The sequence below is a fragment of the Lissotriton helveticus genome, chromosome 9 (genome assembly GCF_964261635.1).
Source record: "Lissotriton helveticus chromosome 9, aLisHel1.1, whole genome shotgun sequence".
In the NCBI taxonomy this organism is placed as follows: Eukaryota; Metazoa; Chordata; class Amphibia; order Caudata; family Salamandridae; genus Lissotriton; species Lissotriton helveticus.
In genome coordinates, this window is record NC_136070.1 from 998,799,579 (window position 1) to 998,817,429 (window position 17,851).

At 45.3% G+C, this 17,851-nt stretch overlaps 1 protein-coding gene across 1 annotated transcript in view; it reads right to left on the reverse strand.

Annotated features, from left to right (window-relative positions):
• The window catches only part of LOC144783112 (F-box only protein 2-like), a 74,770-nt gene that overhangs the window by 26,019 nt on the left and 30,900 nt on the right, over window positions 1-17,851 (reverse strand). The window contains exon 4 of the mRNA XM_078662259.1: window positions 5,857-5,952. Coding sequence (XP_078518385.1) covers window positions 5,857-5,952 — 96 coding nt within the window. The remainder of the gene's footprint in view (window positions 1-5,856; window positions 5,953-17,851) is intronic.

The window sequence follows — 17,851 nt, forward strand, 5'->3', positions numbered from 1 at the left end:
AAAGTCGAGATGAAATATATATGACAGCTAAAATCATGTCAGACTCATTCCCTCTTACAGTAATCAGATTATTCAATATGTCCAATGATCATTCATTGGACTGTTCCTTATTCATTAGGATTTTTACTGCATTAGATGTAAAAGGGATACCTATCTAAAGATTTCCCAGTAATCCATTTTTAAATCGGTATGCTTCAAAATCGAAACATACTTGTAAATCAGGCTTTAAAGTTGTCAAGTTCTGATCGTTATACATTGTTTTTGTTCTCATAATCGAAAGAGTAGAACCAATTGTTTAGCACAGACAAGCTGTCAGAATAAGCACAGCACACCCATTGAGTCACGTTGTTCCATTGCATTACACGCTCGCTCGTTCTGATAAAGCCAATTGTCTAGCGCAGACATGCAATCGGAATGAATGCAGCGCGTACATTGAGTCACGTCATTCAGTTAAAGTACACGCTCACTCACTCTAATATATTGCCGTTTGAAGTGCAAACAATAATGGGTTAATCAGGATCCCTCACACACCCTTACCTCTCCGTCGGTACTTCCAGCAGCCTGCCGGGCTGTTTGGGGAGGTGCCGCGGATAGAGGAGGGCGCTTCCTTATCGTTTTTCCGCGAGCGTGATTGGTTACCCGCGCATTGACTGAAACTACAAAGTCTCATGGGAATTGTAGTCAGTCATGCGACATGCACTCGCGCTTATACGATCGATATTGAATTGTTCAATTGAAGCATTATTAAATGGATTAGATGGTTCATTTGAGTATAATTGTAGTAAATTAAAAAAAATATATATAATAGCGACTTAGATAGTATCCCGGTCGAATTTATGCAATTGCCAGACTCGTACTTGCACTAGTAAAACTGACGTTTATTTATTGAAATCGACTACGGGATCTCTAGTGCACATTATTTCGTCGTTTTTATGCTTCATAGGTGCATTGTGGAATATGTGGTTCTTAGCTGGTCTCAGTACAAAGTGTCTTCCTGCCCACTATAGTAGATAAGTAACCACTCATTTTGGTTGATAAATCGTCAGGATACCAGCAGGTGGCCAATGGTAATCGCGCCCAATCTATGTAGTCAACAACTTTTTAACGATGGAGAACAAGATTTGTATTCTTCTTGATAAGATCTTAACTAGCAATCAAAGCTCCTTGTAAATTGCAGATTCTATAGTGTCATCCAAGGGATGTCTTCATTCAGCCCCGCTTTATCACAATCAAGTTTATACACCCATTTCTGTTCTATTTTGAAAAGGTGTTTAGATATATCGGTGATATGCGTGGGGATGTTGGGTTGTTCTAGTACCGTCCATTCAAAATCTGTTGGTTTATGCCCCACTTGAATGTAGTGATTCGTCAGACGAGTTGATTGCTTTTTGCACCTTATTGTGGTCTTGTGCTCCGAGATCCTTGTTTTGATCTTCCGGGTAGTCATTCCAACATACCTCAATGAGCACGGACAGGTAATGAGGTAAATCAGATTGCTACTATTGCAATTTGTAAACCGCTTTTGTTCCCAAGGACGGCCAGTCCCTATGTCGATCAACGTCGTGTGTTTAGTCTGGGGGCACGCCGCACAATTTCCACAAGGATGGTGCCCTGTCACTGGTGGAATATTCCATAATGTGCCCACTTGATGGATATCCCTGGGTGAGGGTCTGGTATGTATCAATTTGTCTCGTATGCTGGTTGCTCGTTTAAAGGCAAACAATGGTTGTGCCAATGAATCTTTCCCAGTGTTCAGAATCCTCCAATGCTTACGAACTATACGTTGGATCGCGTTCGATCTTGTGCTGAAAGTATTGACAAATGTTAATCTTTCATTCTTTTCTTTAGGGACAGGGGGTTCGAGTAGAGCTTCCCTATTGTTGTTCGCTGCTCTCTTTTTTGAGCGCTTGATAAGTTTCGCCGGATAGCTCCTGTCCACAAGTTTCTGGGCTAGATCTCCGGAGTGTTTCTCGAAGTCTTCTCTTGTAGTACAGTTTCGTTGTACACGTAGAAACTGTCCGTATGGTAGGTTGTCACGTAAAGATTTCGGGTGACAACTAGTATACTGTAGCAGTGAGTTTCGGGCCATGGGCTTCCTGAACAGTTCTGATTTGAGACCCTGTGGTGTTGCAGTGATCAGAAGGTCTAGGAATGACAATGAGTGTTGACTGCTTTCCAGTGTGAAACGTAGAAACCTGTTACGGTTGTTGAGCCAACTATGGAAAGACCGAAGAGACAATTCATCTCCACGCCAGATCACCAAGATATCGTCAATATATCTTCTCCATGTACGTATCGATGTTACATATGGATTATCAATGTTCAGAACGTGGTCCTGTTCGAATTTGTGCATATATAAATTAGCCAGGCTCGGCGCAAAAACGCTGCCCATGCTTGTCCCGGATGTCTGTAGGTAGCACTGGCCTTCAAACTCGAAAAATTTCTCTTTCATGGCTATGGTAGCCAGATTCATGATCAATGAGATGGGAGTTATTGAGTCAAGATCTCGTTCACCTAACAGCGTTTCAATGGCCTCTAGAGTCTCATTTTGAGGAATGGAGGTATACAATGACTCCACGTCAAAGGATACCAACAGATCTGTCGCGATGTCAAATTCTATATCAGGTAGAAGTCTGAGTAGGTCCTTCGTGTCCTGAAGATAAGTGGGCATCAATTTGACCATCGGTCTCAAAAAGATGTCAACAAATGTTGATAAAGATTCCAATATCGAACCGATCCCGGAGATTATTGGACGGCCCGGTGGTGGTCTCACTGCCTTATGAATCTTTGGCAGGACGTAGAAGTACGGTCTGACCGCTCGCAGAAAAACGATAAGGAAGCGCCCTCCTCTATCCGCGGCACCTCCTCAAACAGCCCTGCAGGCTGCTGGAAGTACCGACGGAGAGGTAAGGGTGTGTGAGGGATCCTGATTAACCCATTATTGTTTGCACTTCAAACGGCAATATATTAGAGTGAGTGAGCGTGTACTTTAACTGAATGACGTGACTCAATGTACGCGCTGCATTCATTCCGATTGCATGTCTGCGCTAGACAATTGGCTTTATCAGAACGAGCGAGCGTGTAATGCAATGGAACAACGTGACTCAATGGGTGCGCTGTGCTTATTCTGACAGCTTGTCTGTGCTAAACAATTGGTTCTACTCTTTCGATTATGAGAACGAAAACAATGTATAACGATCAGAACTTGACAACTTTAAAGCCTGATTTACAAGTATGTTTCGATTTTGAAGCATACCGATTTAAAAATGGATTACTGAGAAATCTTTAGATAGGTATCCCTTTTACATCTAATGCAGTAAAAATCCTAATGAATAAGGAACAGTCCAATGAATGATCATTGGACATATTGAATAATCTGATTACTGTAAGAGGGAATGAGTCTGACATGATTTTAGCTGTCATATATATTTCATCTCGACTTTTTTACATTTTCTGCACAATAGAGCGGTGTTTCATTTTCCTGAGCTGTTTGCCAGGTGAGGCGAGGCAATTCCCTTTACAAATTAAGGTGAGCCATTGATAATCTGCACAATGGTATGCATATTAAGGTCATTGTACCAAGATGCATTATTTCAGCAATGTTTTCTGGTAGCCATTACTAATGAAGGTGTCATGGCTTTCTTTATATTTTATTTCCTGTCTATGTGTGGGCATGCTGGCGAATTTACAATCGGACCCTATGATCCAAAGGAGGGAGAATGGAAGTGAACAGGTGACATTTAGCATTTCTGTTCACAATTGTCCATTTTTGTTCATATATGTCCTTTTGTGTTTATTATTTATTTCACGTAAGCAGTAGCAATTAAGTTTATGGGTCCTGAGGAAGCGGCAGGTACATTATTTGACCATTAATAGTCCGCAGAAACATGTCGACCAGATTACCCAGTCAGAAGTTATTTGTTTGAACCATCTGACTTTTTTGCACTCTATTGTTTTTAACGTTGGAGGAGCATGACTTCAGAATAAAGTTATATTGCATGCATCATCCAATCTTATGTTTAGCACATTCACTTTTTTCACTTTTGCACTGCTCTCAGTTACTAGTGAATAACATCTACCAGACATTCATTTTACATTAATCATCTCCTCTACATATTCACGGAGATAGAATAATGGACAAACTACTGTGAAGTAGACCAAATGATGTACTGGGTGACACGGAAGGAGTAACTGATGGACATTTTTCACAGAGGTTAATTGTCCAATAGTTTGTCTTCTATTTAAACATTTACTAGCGGACACATAGCCAGCCCCACACATATGTTGTCTTGATTATATTGCTAGACCCACAGTTATCTTTTGTTACTACATCTTTGCTCCTTGATGTCATTAGTGGCAGCACCTGTCTTTAGAGCCCAGGGCAGAATGCCAGGCTACCCATTTGTGCTTGTTCTTACAAAGTCTTAGTGCAGCCGACACAGGAACAGAGAGCACAGGTCCCTCCTGGCCTTGTTGTTTGTGCCAGTTAGATTTCTCTAGGTGCTTTTTAAGTCAGAGACATGCTGACTCCTCCTCTTGGACAGTCTCATCTTCTGCAGGGCCAGGTATACTCCTTCCCACTTTCAGGAGGTAGGCAGGCAACCTTGAAGGAACTTCAGGCAGATTCCAAAACCATGAAGTTCAATCAGGGAGCTTCGTGTCAGCATGACATGGTCTACCCTGAGGAAGGAAACCTCTTACTGCATACAATTTAAATTTGGAATCAAAGGGGCACAGCTCAATTTATCGGTAGGCACAATACCTCTATAAACAACAGGAGCAAGGAAGTTAACCCAAATTAAAGGAGACACCCTGATGTAGCTCAGATTTCATCTAGAGTCAGGCATTGCTTTATTTTTGTGCTTCAGAAAGACTGTATTTAAAATTACGCAGATTTTATTGCAAGTGGAAAACACATGGCACATGAAACATGAAATGAGGCCTAGTCAGTCTGAAATACTTGTGCTGAATTAACATGTGTTTTTTTGCAGTGTAGAGAAAGCTCGTGATTTCAGTGGCCTCTTTAGCTTTGAAAATAATCATGGAATGTGTTCTCTCTTCCCAGCTCATTTTCCTTGTAATCTACACTCCCTGTTCCTGTCTTAAGAGACTTTGGCTTTGTTTCATATTTAGCCAATCCATATTCAGTTCATAGCACATCTTCTTTTAATGTGTATTAATTAACCATGCACCAACACTACACGGGGGCAAACGCATTGTGCATGAAAAGCGATCTAAAACATTTGAGCATGTTGCTATGAGTATGCATTTGTGGGCGGGCGTGGCTGCTCTGCTCTCAGAGCAGGGCAGGGGAGGAGTGGTTTGCCCTCTCCTAAGTGCGCATGACTGTTTGGCTGGCCCTCGCGGAATGCCCAAAACAGTGCGCACTTTCCCTGTTCTCCATGCAGGCTGCATTACAGCCTGTGTAGAGAACATGCCCAGGCCCGCCTTCCCTGGTTAAACATCGAAGCAGGAAACTCGAATCAATCACAAAGATGCATTGCAGCGTTGTGATTGGTCAGGAGAGCCGGGCTGTGCTTTGTGTGCCTCAGTCCGACGAGGAGGACAGGATCAGAGATGCGGGACCCGGCACGGCAAGATAAGTCTTTTTTTTTTTATTGTTTTTTACAACCCCCCCCCCCCCCCCCGCCACCCGTGAGCCATGCCAGCCACTACTGGTTCCAGGCCTGGCCTTGTCCTGAAGTGAGAGTGGACCACAAGCAACAAATAAAATGTGAGCAAAGATAGAAGATCTCTGGGACACATGCCACTGGATTGTTGGAGTCTTATTGCAACCATAACAACATAACTGTCTGATGCATTGTGAAGAAGTGTGGTGTGCACATTATGCCTTACCAATCAGAGATGCTGATTTCTGGCTGTTTTTCATCCAGATACTGCTTTGAAAACCCTTCATCATAGAGGTCAATAGTTTGCCACTTGGCGCACCACCTGTGAAAAAGAAGTACATGTTGAAATATGCAATCTGCAACTATTTTGAGGTTGTTAAATTTGTACTATTCTAATTTCTAGTAGACACTGCTGAACGGACGCTGCTTTTGGGACCTGGCTGATTACCTTCCTTGCTGATCACCCTTCTCCTTTACTCCTCGCGGTACCCGCTCCGCGGGTCCCGCATCGCAAGGGGAGTTTGACCATCACCGGGGGCCACTGCTGAGGGACGTGCAAGGCGGAGTGGACTGAGTGAGGCGGGGCTGCGAGCGCGGGTGCTGGAACTCTGTTTCCCAGGAGCACCCGCCTGCCTGATTGTGGCCACCTGGGCTGCTCTCCCCGACCCCTCCCCCCCGCCCTCGAGCCTTCTTAATCTTTTGTGCCTGGACTGCCTAGCGGGACGCACTGCTGAACGGACGCTGCTTTTGGGACCTGGCTGATTACCTTCCTTGCTGATCACCCTTCTCCTTTACTCCTCGCGGTACCCGCTCCGCGGGTCCCGCATCGCAAGGGGAGTTTGACCATCACCGGGGGCCACTGCTGAGGGACGTGCAAGGCGGAGTGGACTGAGTGAGGCGGGGCTGCGAGCGCGGGTGCTGGAACTCTGTTTCCCAGGAGCACCCGCCTGCCTGATTGTGGCCACCTGGGCTGCTCTCCCCGACCCCTCCCCCCCGCCCTCGAGCCTTCTTAATCTTTTGTGCCTGGACTGCCTAGCGGGACGCACTGCTGAACGGACGCTGCTTTTGGGACCTGGCTGATTACCTTCCTTGCTGATCACCCTTCTCCTTTACTCCTCGCGGTACCCGCTCCGCGGGTCCCGCATCGCAAGGGGAGTTTGACCATCACCGGGGGCCACTGCTGAGGGACGTGCAAGGCGGAGTGGACTGAGTGAGGCGGGGCTGCGAGCGCGGGTGCTGGAACTCTGTTTCCCAGGAGCACCCGCCTGCCTGATTGTGGCCACCTGGGCTGCTCTCCCCGACCCCTCCCCCCCGCCCTCGAGCCTTCTTAATCTTTTGTGCCTGGACTGCCTAGCGGGACGCACTGCTGAACGGACGCTGCTTTTGGGACCTGGCTGATTACCTTCCTTGCTGATCACCCTTCTCCTTTACTCCTCGCGGTACCCGCTCCGCGGGTCCCGCATCGCAAGGGGAGTTTGACCATCACCGGGGGCCACTGCTGAGGGACGTGCAAGGCGGAGTGGACTGAGTGAGGCGGGGCTGCGAGCGCGGGTGCTGGAACTCTGTTTCCCAGGAGCACCCGCCTGCCTGATTGTGGCCACCTGGGCTGCTCTCCCCGACCCCTCCCCCCCGCCCTCGAGCCTTCTTAATCTTTTGTGCCTGGACTGCCTAGCGGGACGCACTGCTGAACGGACGCTGCTTTTGGGACCTGGCTGATTACCTTCCTTGCTGATCACCCTTCTCCTTTACTCCTCGCGGTACCCGCTCCGCGGGTCCCGCATCGCAAGGGGAGTTTGACCATCACCGGGGGCCACTGCTGAGGGACGTGCAAGGCGGAGTGGACTGAGTGAGGCGGGGCTGCGAGCGCGGGTGCTGGAACTCTGTTTCCCAGGAGCACCCGCCTGCCTGATTGTGGCCACCTGGGCGGCTCTCCCCGACCCCTCCCCCCCCGCCCTCGAGCCTTCTTAATCTTTTGTGCCTGGACTGCCTAGCGGGACGCACTGCTGAACGGACGCTGCTTTTGGGACCTGGCTGATTACCTTCCTTGCTGATCACCCTTCTCCTTTACTCCTCGCGGTACCCGCTCCGCGGGTCCCGCATCGCAAGGGGAGTTTGACCATCACCGGGGGCCACTGCTGAGGGACGTGCAAGGCGGAGTGGACTGAGTGAGGCGGGGCTGCGAGCGCGGGTGCTGGAACTCTGTTTCCCAGGAGCACCCGCCTGCCTGATTGTGGCCACCTGGGCTGCTCTCCCCGACCCCTCCCCCCCGCCCTCGAGCCTTCTTAATCTTTTGTGCCTGGACTGCCTAGCGGGACGCACTGCTGAACGGACGCTGCTTTTGGGACCTGGCTGATTACCTTCCTTGCTGATCACCCTTCTCCTTTACTCCTCGCGGTACCCGCTCCGCGGGTCCCGCATCGCAAGGGGAGTTTGACCATCACCGGGGGCCACTGCTGAGGGACGTGCAAGGCGGAGTGGACTGAGTGAGGCGGGGCTGCGAGCGCGGGTGCTGGAACTCTGTTTCCCAGGAGCACCCGCCTGCCTGATTGTGGCCACCTGGGCTGCTCTCCCCGACCACTCCCCCACCTAGTCAGTGATTACCATATCTGGAGGCCAGTTCTCCCGCGGCGCGGGAGCGCGCGGGAGGGCGCCGGGAGAAGCCCGGGACAAGGGCGGGACCGTCTGTGGCCGTCCGGGGCCGAAGGAGGCCGGGCTGGGCCACCCCTTTTCAATTTACAGGCTTGTGTTTGTTTTTTATTTAATTTAAATTTGTCTCTCAGGTTTAGTTAGCTTTCTGAGGTCATAAAGGTGTGAACATCTATGGCGAATACCTTGAATACCTCTGTCCTACTGACTTCTGTGGGGGATGCTGAAACTGTGGTGATGGGGCCTTTGGATTCATATTTTAAGCGTCTGCCCCAAGATATTGACAGGGAAATTGCCTTGGCGGAAAGACGCGCTGGTCGAAGGTTATCGATCGAACTGATGAAAAATCCCCTTGAAAATCATATCGGACAAAGTTTCCCTGCATTAGTTACCCCGTTATCGTCTACAGTATTGCCATTGACACAGGAAACATTGTATGATATGTCTGCATGTAATGAGCTATTGGGTGCCTCTCCTATAGATATAGTGGTTACCGCCCCTTCATTAGAGCATTTAAAGGGTTCTAATATCGCGTGTATAGGACAGAATGGTACAGCTAAAGCAATTGTTCAGGTACACGCTGCTAAGCCCAAAGTATGCACAAAGAGGAAGAGGGTTACAACTTCGAAAAAATCCATAGTCCCAAATCCTGTAAGGAAGGTCAGGAAATTGGCAATTAAAACGCCCTTAACCGATGTCCGAGTTGAACAACTGAGTGGGGTAATAAGGGAGGAGGAACCGGCTACTGTAATAGATTTAGAAAGACCTAGGACTCCGGTATTACCAACAACAGAAACAATTCCCCCTATCACAGAATCTCCAGGGCAAATGAGGATTTACCCGGATCATTTTTTGGATCTGGAAAAACTTATACGTTCCCTCTTAAGTCCCCTTGAGACCAAACTGGAGAAGTTAGCTAAACAACTTGACCATCTTGAACAATCCAGTTTGGATAATTTTTTCTCAGTAAAATCATTATTAAAGGCTCAGAATAAATCGGTCGAGAATGGGCGACAAAATAATCCAGTCGAGCAAACTTTGGGTGCTACAGGGGCCGAGTTGCCTTCTATTAAAGTAAGTGGGGTTTCTACTCAGCAGAAACAGGGTCTGAATAATAATAATAATAAAAAAAATCTTTCAGTACCCCGACCACCGGTAAAAAACAGTGGCCCTGAGTGCACTAATACCAATTGCACTAGCACCATGGCAAATAGCACTAAGGATAGTGGGAAAAATGGTGCACCTGTGGCTCAGAAAAAGAGTTCATCTTTGCCACCTACCATGGCCTGCGCCCAGGGGACACTGATAGACATAGATAAAAACCCCGCTATAACTATTGATGGTTCAAAAGGGCTGCTTGACGCCCAGTTAGTAAATAAGGGTGGCTACGTAGGAAGTGGTAATCTCAAAACTGGTGGAAATAATGCTAGTATGGCTTTGGGAAATAGTACCCCTGTGAGCGCTGCTGCGCAAGATCACTGCCCACCCAAATCTTATGCTAATAAATTTCCAACTCGGACTCCCCCGGTCCAACTCACCCCTGATTCCTATCCTTATGTGGCCATTCTTACCAATGTTCCTCCTCTACCAGACGGCCAAAGGGAGACGTACGATATGTTAAAAAACAAAGCCATGCATTGGCTGCGGGTAAATAGACCCCTGCCAGGAGATGTGGATGGATTGATCATTGGGGCTAGAAGGGTCAATTGGATCGGGAACACTTTTAAAAAGCAGGGAGGTGAGTGTATTATAATTAATTTTCAAGATCCAAGGGTAGTAGGGATAATTACAAAACCTGGATGGAACATTAGCTTTGGGGGGATTGGCGTTGTGGACTTGACCTTTTTTTATCCAAGACCTCAGCCATACCACCAAGGGGGGATTGAGCCAGTGAGATTTACCTTGCCTCCACGGGTAGAGGTTAGCTCTTTCCCTGCTCCATTTTTGCGTCCTCATGATGGCTATAATCAGGTTTATAATCCTGATGGGGGAGTAGGGTACTTGAGATGGGGAGGTTGCCAAAATTTACCAATGCACCATAACACAGCCCCTATTATGGATTTGGTTAACCGTTTTAATCCTTTAAGTGATCTGAACATTAACGGTTGACTACCCATACTCCCAACGGCTCCTATAATAGCTATACCCGAGAGGGTAACCTCTCTACCATGTTTATTTATGACCTGGAACGTTGCAGGTATAAGAGCTAAAAGATTGGACCCTACCTGGACACAATATATCTCTAAACATAAGGTCATAGCTCTGCAAGAAACATGGGATACTTCACTTTCTTTTCCCCTAGATGGCTTCCTAAGTTTCATAGTACCCGCTACCACTAGTAACGCGGGAAGAGCAAAAGGGGGGCTTATTACACTTTTTTCTTTAGATTTAGTAGGAACTTTTAACTTAATGAATTCAGGTTCCCCAAACATTTTAGCGATAGAATGGATAGTCTCACCAAACTGTACCATATTAGTAATTAATTTTTATAATGCTTGGGGTGGACCAAATGAATTGGAACATGTGCACTCCTTGGAGAACCTGATAAATATATACAGTCAAAATTTAAATACTCATTTCGAAATTTTTTTAATGGGCGATTTTAATAGCCACAAATGTGATTTGCTTTGTCAATCACTAGATGCAGATACTCCGGCTGGAGCCTGCATCCCTCATTTTGAACACACTAGGATGGGGGAGTCTCTTGATTTATTGTGTGCTAATTTTAACATATATGAACCGTATAAAACTGCTTCTAATGAGAAGGTCCCCACTTTTAAAGGTACGATTAAGGGGACGATTATTGATTACATATTTATGTCCATAGGCTTAATCTCTAAGACAAGTGACTATAAGGTTACTGTCTCACCCCATAGTGATCACAACCCTCTGTCAACTGTAATACACTGGAGTGACTTATGGCGCAGACAGGTGGATCAGCCCCGGGTTTGTGCCGTGGCGGTGCCCAGTGATCAGGGCAGACGGCTTAGATGGGGTATGGCTATGGAGGAACGGTTCATGGAAACCTTACTCCCCAAAATTGAGCAACCGATAGAAACTTGTCTTAATCAGACTGCCTCGAATCTTCAGGTTATCACAGCTTTTAATAGTATCTGTGCACAAACCGCCAAGGATCTTTTTAAACCTAAATCAAAGTACCCTACAATGCCCCACAAATGGTTTGATAGCAAATGCTCAAGGTCATACAGAGATCTGAAATTGGCTCTTAAGGTTAAGGAAAGGGATAAAGAGCTAATCTCTCGCCTGAGACGGGCTTATAAAGCCAATGTGAGGGCAAGGAAAGACGAGATTAAGAATAATGCATGGAATGATTTACTTAATGTAGACGTCCTAAAAGACAGTAAACATTTCTGGGAAATAATTAACCACCCCTTTTTTATAGGGGAGAACAATCTGAATACAGATTGTGTAATTCCCGATGAGAGATGGGTACAGCATTTTAGTAATATTTATGGGGGTGAACCATCAGTTTGCCCAATGACTACTGAGGTGGCCCATTGTTCAACTACAGTGACATTTACGGAAGAGTGTGTCCTAAAAGCCATCATGGATACCATAAAAAATAAGGCCCCCGGCCCCGACGGTGTCCCGGCAGACTTTTTTAAATTCTGCCCAGTAATCTGGAGTAAAGTTCTGTCCAGAGTGTTTAGAGCAGCAGCCGAAGGATCCCTACCTCAGACATGGGCAACATCCATAATAGTTCCCATCTTTAAGAAGGGTAATCGGGAGGACCCCGGGTGTTATCGCCCAATTTCCCTTATTGACTCTACTTTTAAAATCCTAGGTAGAGTCCTATTGGTTCAACTAAGGGAAAATTTAGAATTGAATGGGGGACTCACGAATATTCAATATGGCTTCCGCGAGAACAGAGGGACATTGGAACAATGCTCCAATCTCCATCTTCTAGTCTCCAGGTATACGGTGGCTGGGGAGGGGTCCGTTTACTTGGCATTTATGGACCTTTCCTCGGCCTTCGACCTGGTGAATAGGAGTAAGTTATGGACTATTCTATTGGAGATAGGCATAGAGGAGTCCTTGGTGGCATTTATGGCAAGGTTACACCAAGATCTTGAGGCAAAAATAAGAGTTACTAGGGATGGAAGGTGCACGGAAAGTTTTAAATCCGAAAAAGGGGTGCGTCAGGGTTGTATCCTGGCCCCCCTTCTTTTTATTATTTATATAAATGGTCTAGGGAAACACTTAGAAATAGGATTGGCTGACGTCCCCCGCGTAGGAGAAGTGCAGATCCCAGCACTTCTATACGCGGATGATGCCGTCTTGATAGCCCGCACTGGGAATAGTCTCCAGAGTCTTCTGGACCGTTTCGGTTCTTTTATGGAGAATCTAGACTTGAAAATCAATGTCTCCAAGTCCCACACTATGATTATTGGGCGCAAAGTGAACATGTGCCAGAAAAAATCCTTTATTTGTAAAGGGGAGATTCTTTCTAGGGTTCCAGTTTTCTCTTATCTGGGAGTCCTTTTTGACCAAAGAGGGTCTTGGGCACCCCAGATTAAGGCAAAAAGTCTTAGCCTGGCACGATCCTCATCAGCCTTGTTGGCCTTTGCAAAAAGATTGGGAGCCAAACCAATGGAGGCACTTATCAAAATATACAATAGTAAGTGCGTTCCAATTGCTATGTATGGTTCTGCTATTTGGGGCTACGCAGAAACGGTAAAGCTACAGAGGATAGAAAATGGTATTATTAGGAATATTTTATCCGTCCCTGATTCCACACCCACTTTTTCTATTCATGAGGAAATAGGTTTACCATATATCTCTGACAAATTAAAATTAGCCCCTCTCCTTTTTTGGGTCAAAACATGGCTGAATCCCGAGCTGACGTTAAACCATGCCATCCTTAAGGACGTCATTGCAAGGGATAACGCCATGAGAATCCCCTGGCTGAAATACATTAAATCTACATTATTAATGCTGGGGAGGCCAGAACTTTTTAATGACCCAACTAGTATTAGGCGAGAGGATGTCAGTTTGATCCAGCAGATGTTTCTGGAGAGGGTTCGTATGGACAGAGAAGAATTGGAATTGAGGAAACCGATGGTAAGGGCACATATTATCTTAACGATCTCGCCCACCATGGAACCCTATTTAAAAATTGTGACCAATCCTCTCCATAGACTTCTCTTAACTAAATTTAGGATGAACTTAATCCATTACTCTCTGGGAAATTTTCCGGTGTGGTCAAAACCTGATGATGGTCCACCATGTGGATGCGACCAATTCTCAGTTCAAGACACTCTTCATTTTATATTCTTTTGTGACTTTTATAATAGCGAAAGGAAAAAATATCTATTCCCTGTGTTGAAAGCGGCGGGCTTCTCTCAAGTTAGGCCAGCCTTAATCTTTCTTCAAATGCTAGCTGATACCTATACTATGTTTAGCGTTGCTTGCTTTTTAACTGCTGCTTTTAGATCCAGGAAAAAAAGATTACCCCGGATAGACCTGTCTTAAACTCAAACTTGTTTTAAAGGGAAATTTTAAATATTTGTAAATATATTAGTATTTTGGAGAAATAACCTGAGGAAATGTAATCACTAAACAGAAAATTTTTGTAATGAGATCAAGTAATGTTTTAAAAAATTGTATTTGTGTTTGCTTTATGTCTTTTATGATTTTAACAAAAATCGAATAAAGAGTATTTTGACTGACTGACTTCTAGTAGACACCAGGTGTGTGTGTATAGGACTTTATTCAGCCAAGGATGTGTTTGAAACATCATGGTAGCTTAGATTTACAAACATTGTAAGTCTGCATCAATGAAACCGCCCCAAACACACACAAGGTGAATTCTGATTGGCTAATCCAAAACTCCAGCATTAATTAAACAATGATAAAGCAGATAGGCGTAAAGTGGTGCTCTAATTGTACCAGTACATTGTTTTAATAAAAAACAAATTGTTACTTATTGTTATAGTTTTAAATTCTGTCAGATGTACCCATTGAAATCACATTTTCATCTTTCTCATGTTCAGTCTGTGTTTAGGGTATTGCTTAAGTATTCCGTTAATTTTGGGCCTCCCTTGACCACCAAAGCAGCAACAGACATTTGTCGAGGGTGGAAGGATTTATTATAGCACCACTGGTGAACAATAAACATTTGCAGCTCTTTTTCTTCAGACCAAGAAGCACAAATACCTACCAATCCTACCCTACAACTACAGAAATGTATATATAAGGAATGTTGCCCACTTTTGCCTCTGTTAAAATCATTTAGAAATATACAGAGGATTAACGTAAAGAGAATACATTTAAAAAAATCACCAAAAACTGCAGAAAACCAAAGGGTTCGATTTAGAGTTGGTTGTAATGGAAAATCTCACAATTTTCAGAGAAATGCAAAGTCCAGTGGAGAATCCACCTATCTAATATCATTCCTGAATGGTGGAGGAAATTATACTGCACGATTCACCGCAGAATTGAGCTCTTCCTCTGGAAATTGGAGGTTTTCTCATTATCACCCGACTTTAAATAAGACACTCATTATTAACTAAAGCGTGTTATTGAGACGTAATTGACTTTAGCACTAAGAGTACTGAGAGTGTCATCACCAGTATTTGTAGTAGTAGCACTAGCAACATTAACAGTACGAGTAGGACAGATAGTAGTACTTGGGGTAATAGCAGCATTAAAGTAACAGCAGTAGCACTGCTGGTAACAGTTCCCGAGTTGCAGCATTAACAAAGATGATATTTTAAGACCTTAAGTGTTGCAGTAGAAATGGAGAAAGCATAATATGGGAAATAGCAGCAGTGGTACTTTTAGCAGTATGCTCTCTACTATAAAGTGGTAGTATCAGTAGAGCTGCCATGGGGGGGGGGGGGTGGCCAAGACAACATGGCCGACTAGACGTGCATCGCTGAGGCTCCAGCAGTTGCAATGTAATCAGGCTGCGTCCTATACCTCCCTCCTGGCTGCACAGAACCATTGTTTGGCAGCAACGCGTTCGAGATAACGCCCAGGCACTACTGATTTGACTGAGCTAGACCGCAGAGGGCGGGAGGTAAAAATGCTCCATACATGAGAGCAACCGAGCAGAGGCGCCATCTTGGATGGTGCTGGAAGAGTGTGGTCCACGGGGTGGTGGCAGAGTTGACGTGAGAGAGCTGTCATCGGACCATAGAGTTGGAACAGTGGGTCGGGTGGATTCACCTTCTTGGATGGCGCCGGGAGAGAATGTGGTCCACAGGAGAATGGCAGAGCTGAATTAATGGAGTGATTCGCATCTTTAGCTGGTGGTGAGCAGAGAGCTCAGGGCAGTGGACTGATTCTGAGGAACAGCAAGCTGCCCCACTCAGAGCAACACACACTCGTCCATGACAATGCAGCTTTGCAATCCTGTATCAGGCATGAGAAGCAGGTGGAAATCCAAGAACACAGTGGGACACACCGAGTGAGCTATACGGTACAGCAGACCTGCCCTGACAGCACTTTGGTGTCCAGGAGGAGTGGAATTAAGGATGTGGAAATTCAGACTGAGCTGACTCATGTCCACTGCTGGAGTGGAGTCAGTGACAGGGGCTATTCCTGTAACAGAGCTGGTTACATAATACAAGTAAAGCGAAGATGATGAGGAAAGTACCCCTCTGGATCCCAGAAGGGGAAACAGAGTACAGCAAACTGAAATGTATGATAACAGATGGGCAGCATTACACAACAAAAGCAATGCAAACTGGACATCTGCAAATGGGCATTGAGATTGGAATAGTTTGTGCTGTGCTAAAGGAGAGATTGCCATGTAATGAAGTAGGTGCAAAGGCACAATTTTAATGCAAGGGAGCAAGAAGGGTAAAGAACTAGAGCCAAAAGGTCAGCGATAAAGCGAAAAATAGCTCTACATGGTCACTGAATCAACATATCTCAGAAATTGGGCAAAGAAGGTAGCACCATGCACTAGATATAATGGATCTAGAAAACGACAGTCCATGCAGCCATGCCTGCACCATAGCAGACCAGAATAACATGAAACATATTATGAGAGTGATGCCCCAGAACTAGCACAGGTGTTGTGGAGTTGGATACTTGCTAACAACAGCAGTATAACAGCTAAATAAGGCTGAAGGGACTGAAGGACATTTCAAGGTGCCTCGGAGGCGGCCAGGGGTGAAAGTACAGCGTTGGGGCTAGTTAATGTCACACTGGCCAGTAGGAAACCGTACAACTCTGAGTTAATCACACTGCAAAAGAGATCAAACAATAATAAAATGTGTAAACCAAAGAACACCAAACGGTGATCCAAGCAGGGCAGGCCCAATAATTCAAGTAAACATGGAGTGAGGAAGTATTGTGGATAAACCAGCCACCAAAGAATTTGATACTATACTGGTAGTCATAGTGGAGCCTAGAGAGGCCTTGGAAGCCAAGATAAATATGGTGGTAATTGACCTGAACCTTCTCAGAGTGGATAAGCGCAAGATCTCTGACAGATTTATGATAGACAAGTCAACAATAGCCATCACATACCCTACAATCCTAGACCTGCAGAACCAAGAATCTGAACTAGAGGCCAAAATAAAACTCAGAGTTCAATGCAGAATACTCCACGGGACATTCAAAAAGCCATAACGCAAGAATAGTGAATCTCCCTGGAAAAAGAAAAGAAGAGCACAACATGGAACTCCTTCTAGAATAATGGATTGTCAAACACCTGGCAACCATTTTTCATGATAGAAAGAACTCACAAGGTACCAACATGATCACCAAGACTCATATCATCACCTCAACTGATGGATGAATGCCGATAGCACATAACGCAGCTGAGCAACTACAAATTCTATTCCTTAAGGTTAAGCGGACCCTCAGAATGCTTGCCTGAAATACATGCTCCTTTTTCCTAAAAAGCAACAAATCATTGATAAAGATAGACAAATGTTTTCACAAATCCAGTGGAAGCCTGGGCCATGGGCAGAGAACTGGGCTGCAGAGCACAAGGTATCACTACCTGCACCATGGAGACCATGCACAAGTAAAAGCAACACAGATGACAGGAACCACTCACAGAAGAATAATAGAAGGCGGCCGCAGAACTATCGCATTAGAAGGCCAGGTTTATTGACCAAGCACAAGAAACAGGCTCAGAACTGAAAGGTGAAGATGCAGTAGTTGAAGGAATTCCAGAGGCCACACTGATGACATCAGATGAATTAATCTTGGCACACCAAGCAAATGAAAGTATGCAGGGTGTGTGGTGCCCTGGGCTGGTGGAGGTATTGTGGAAACTAGCATGTGCATCAGTGAGCACCTAAAAAGCCTTTTTATTCCACAGTATCTCCCGCTTTCCTCCCCATGCTGAATTATTCATCTGTCTAATTGATGATGGCTCTTACAGAAAGGATCTGCTGCTACGAAGGACTTGAAGGATGGTGGACTATTATGCAAAGGCAGATCAGCGGTGAATCAATGCCCCCCTTTGCATTTCCAGACCCATGAGTGGCCAGGTCTGCCTTTAGTAAATAGTTTAAAAGTTATTGCGCATTGGTAATTCTGAACCTTTCTATGAAAGGGAGTTTGACTCTTGTTCATGATAGGCAAATATG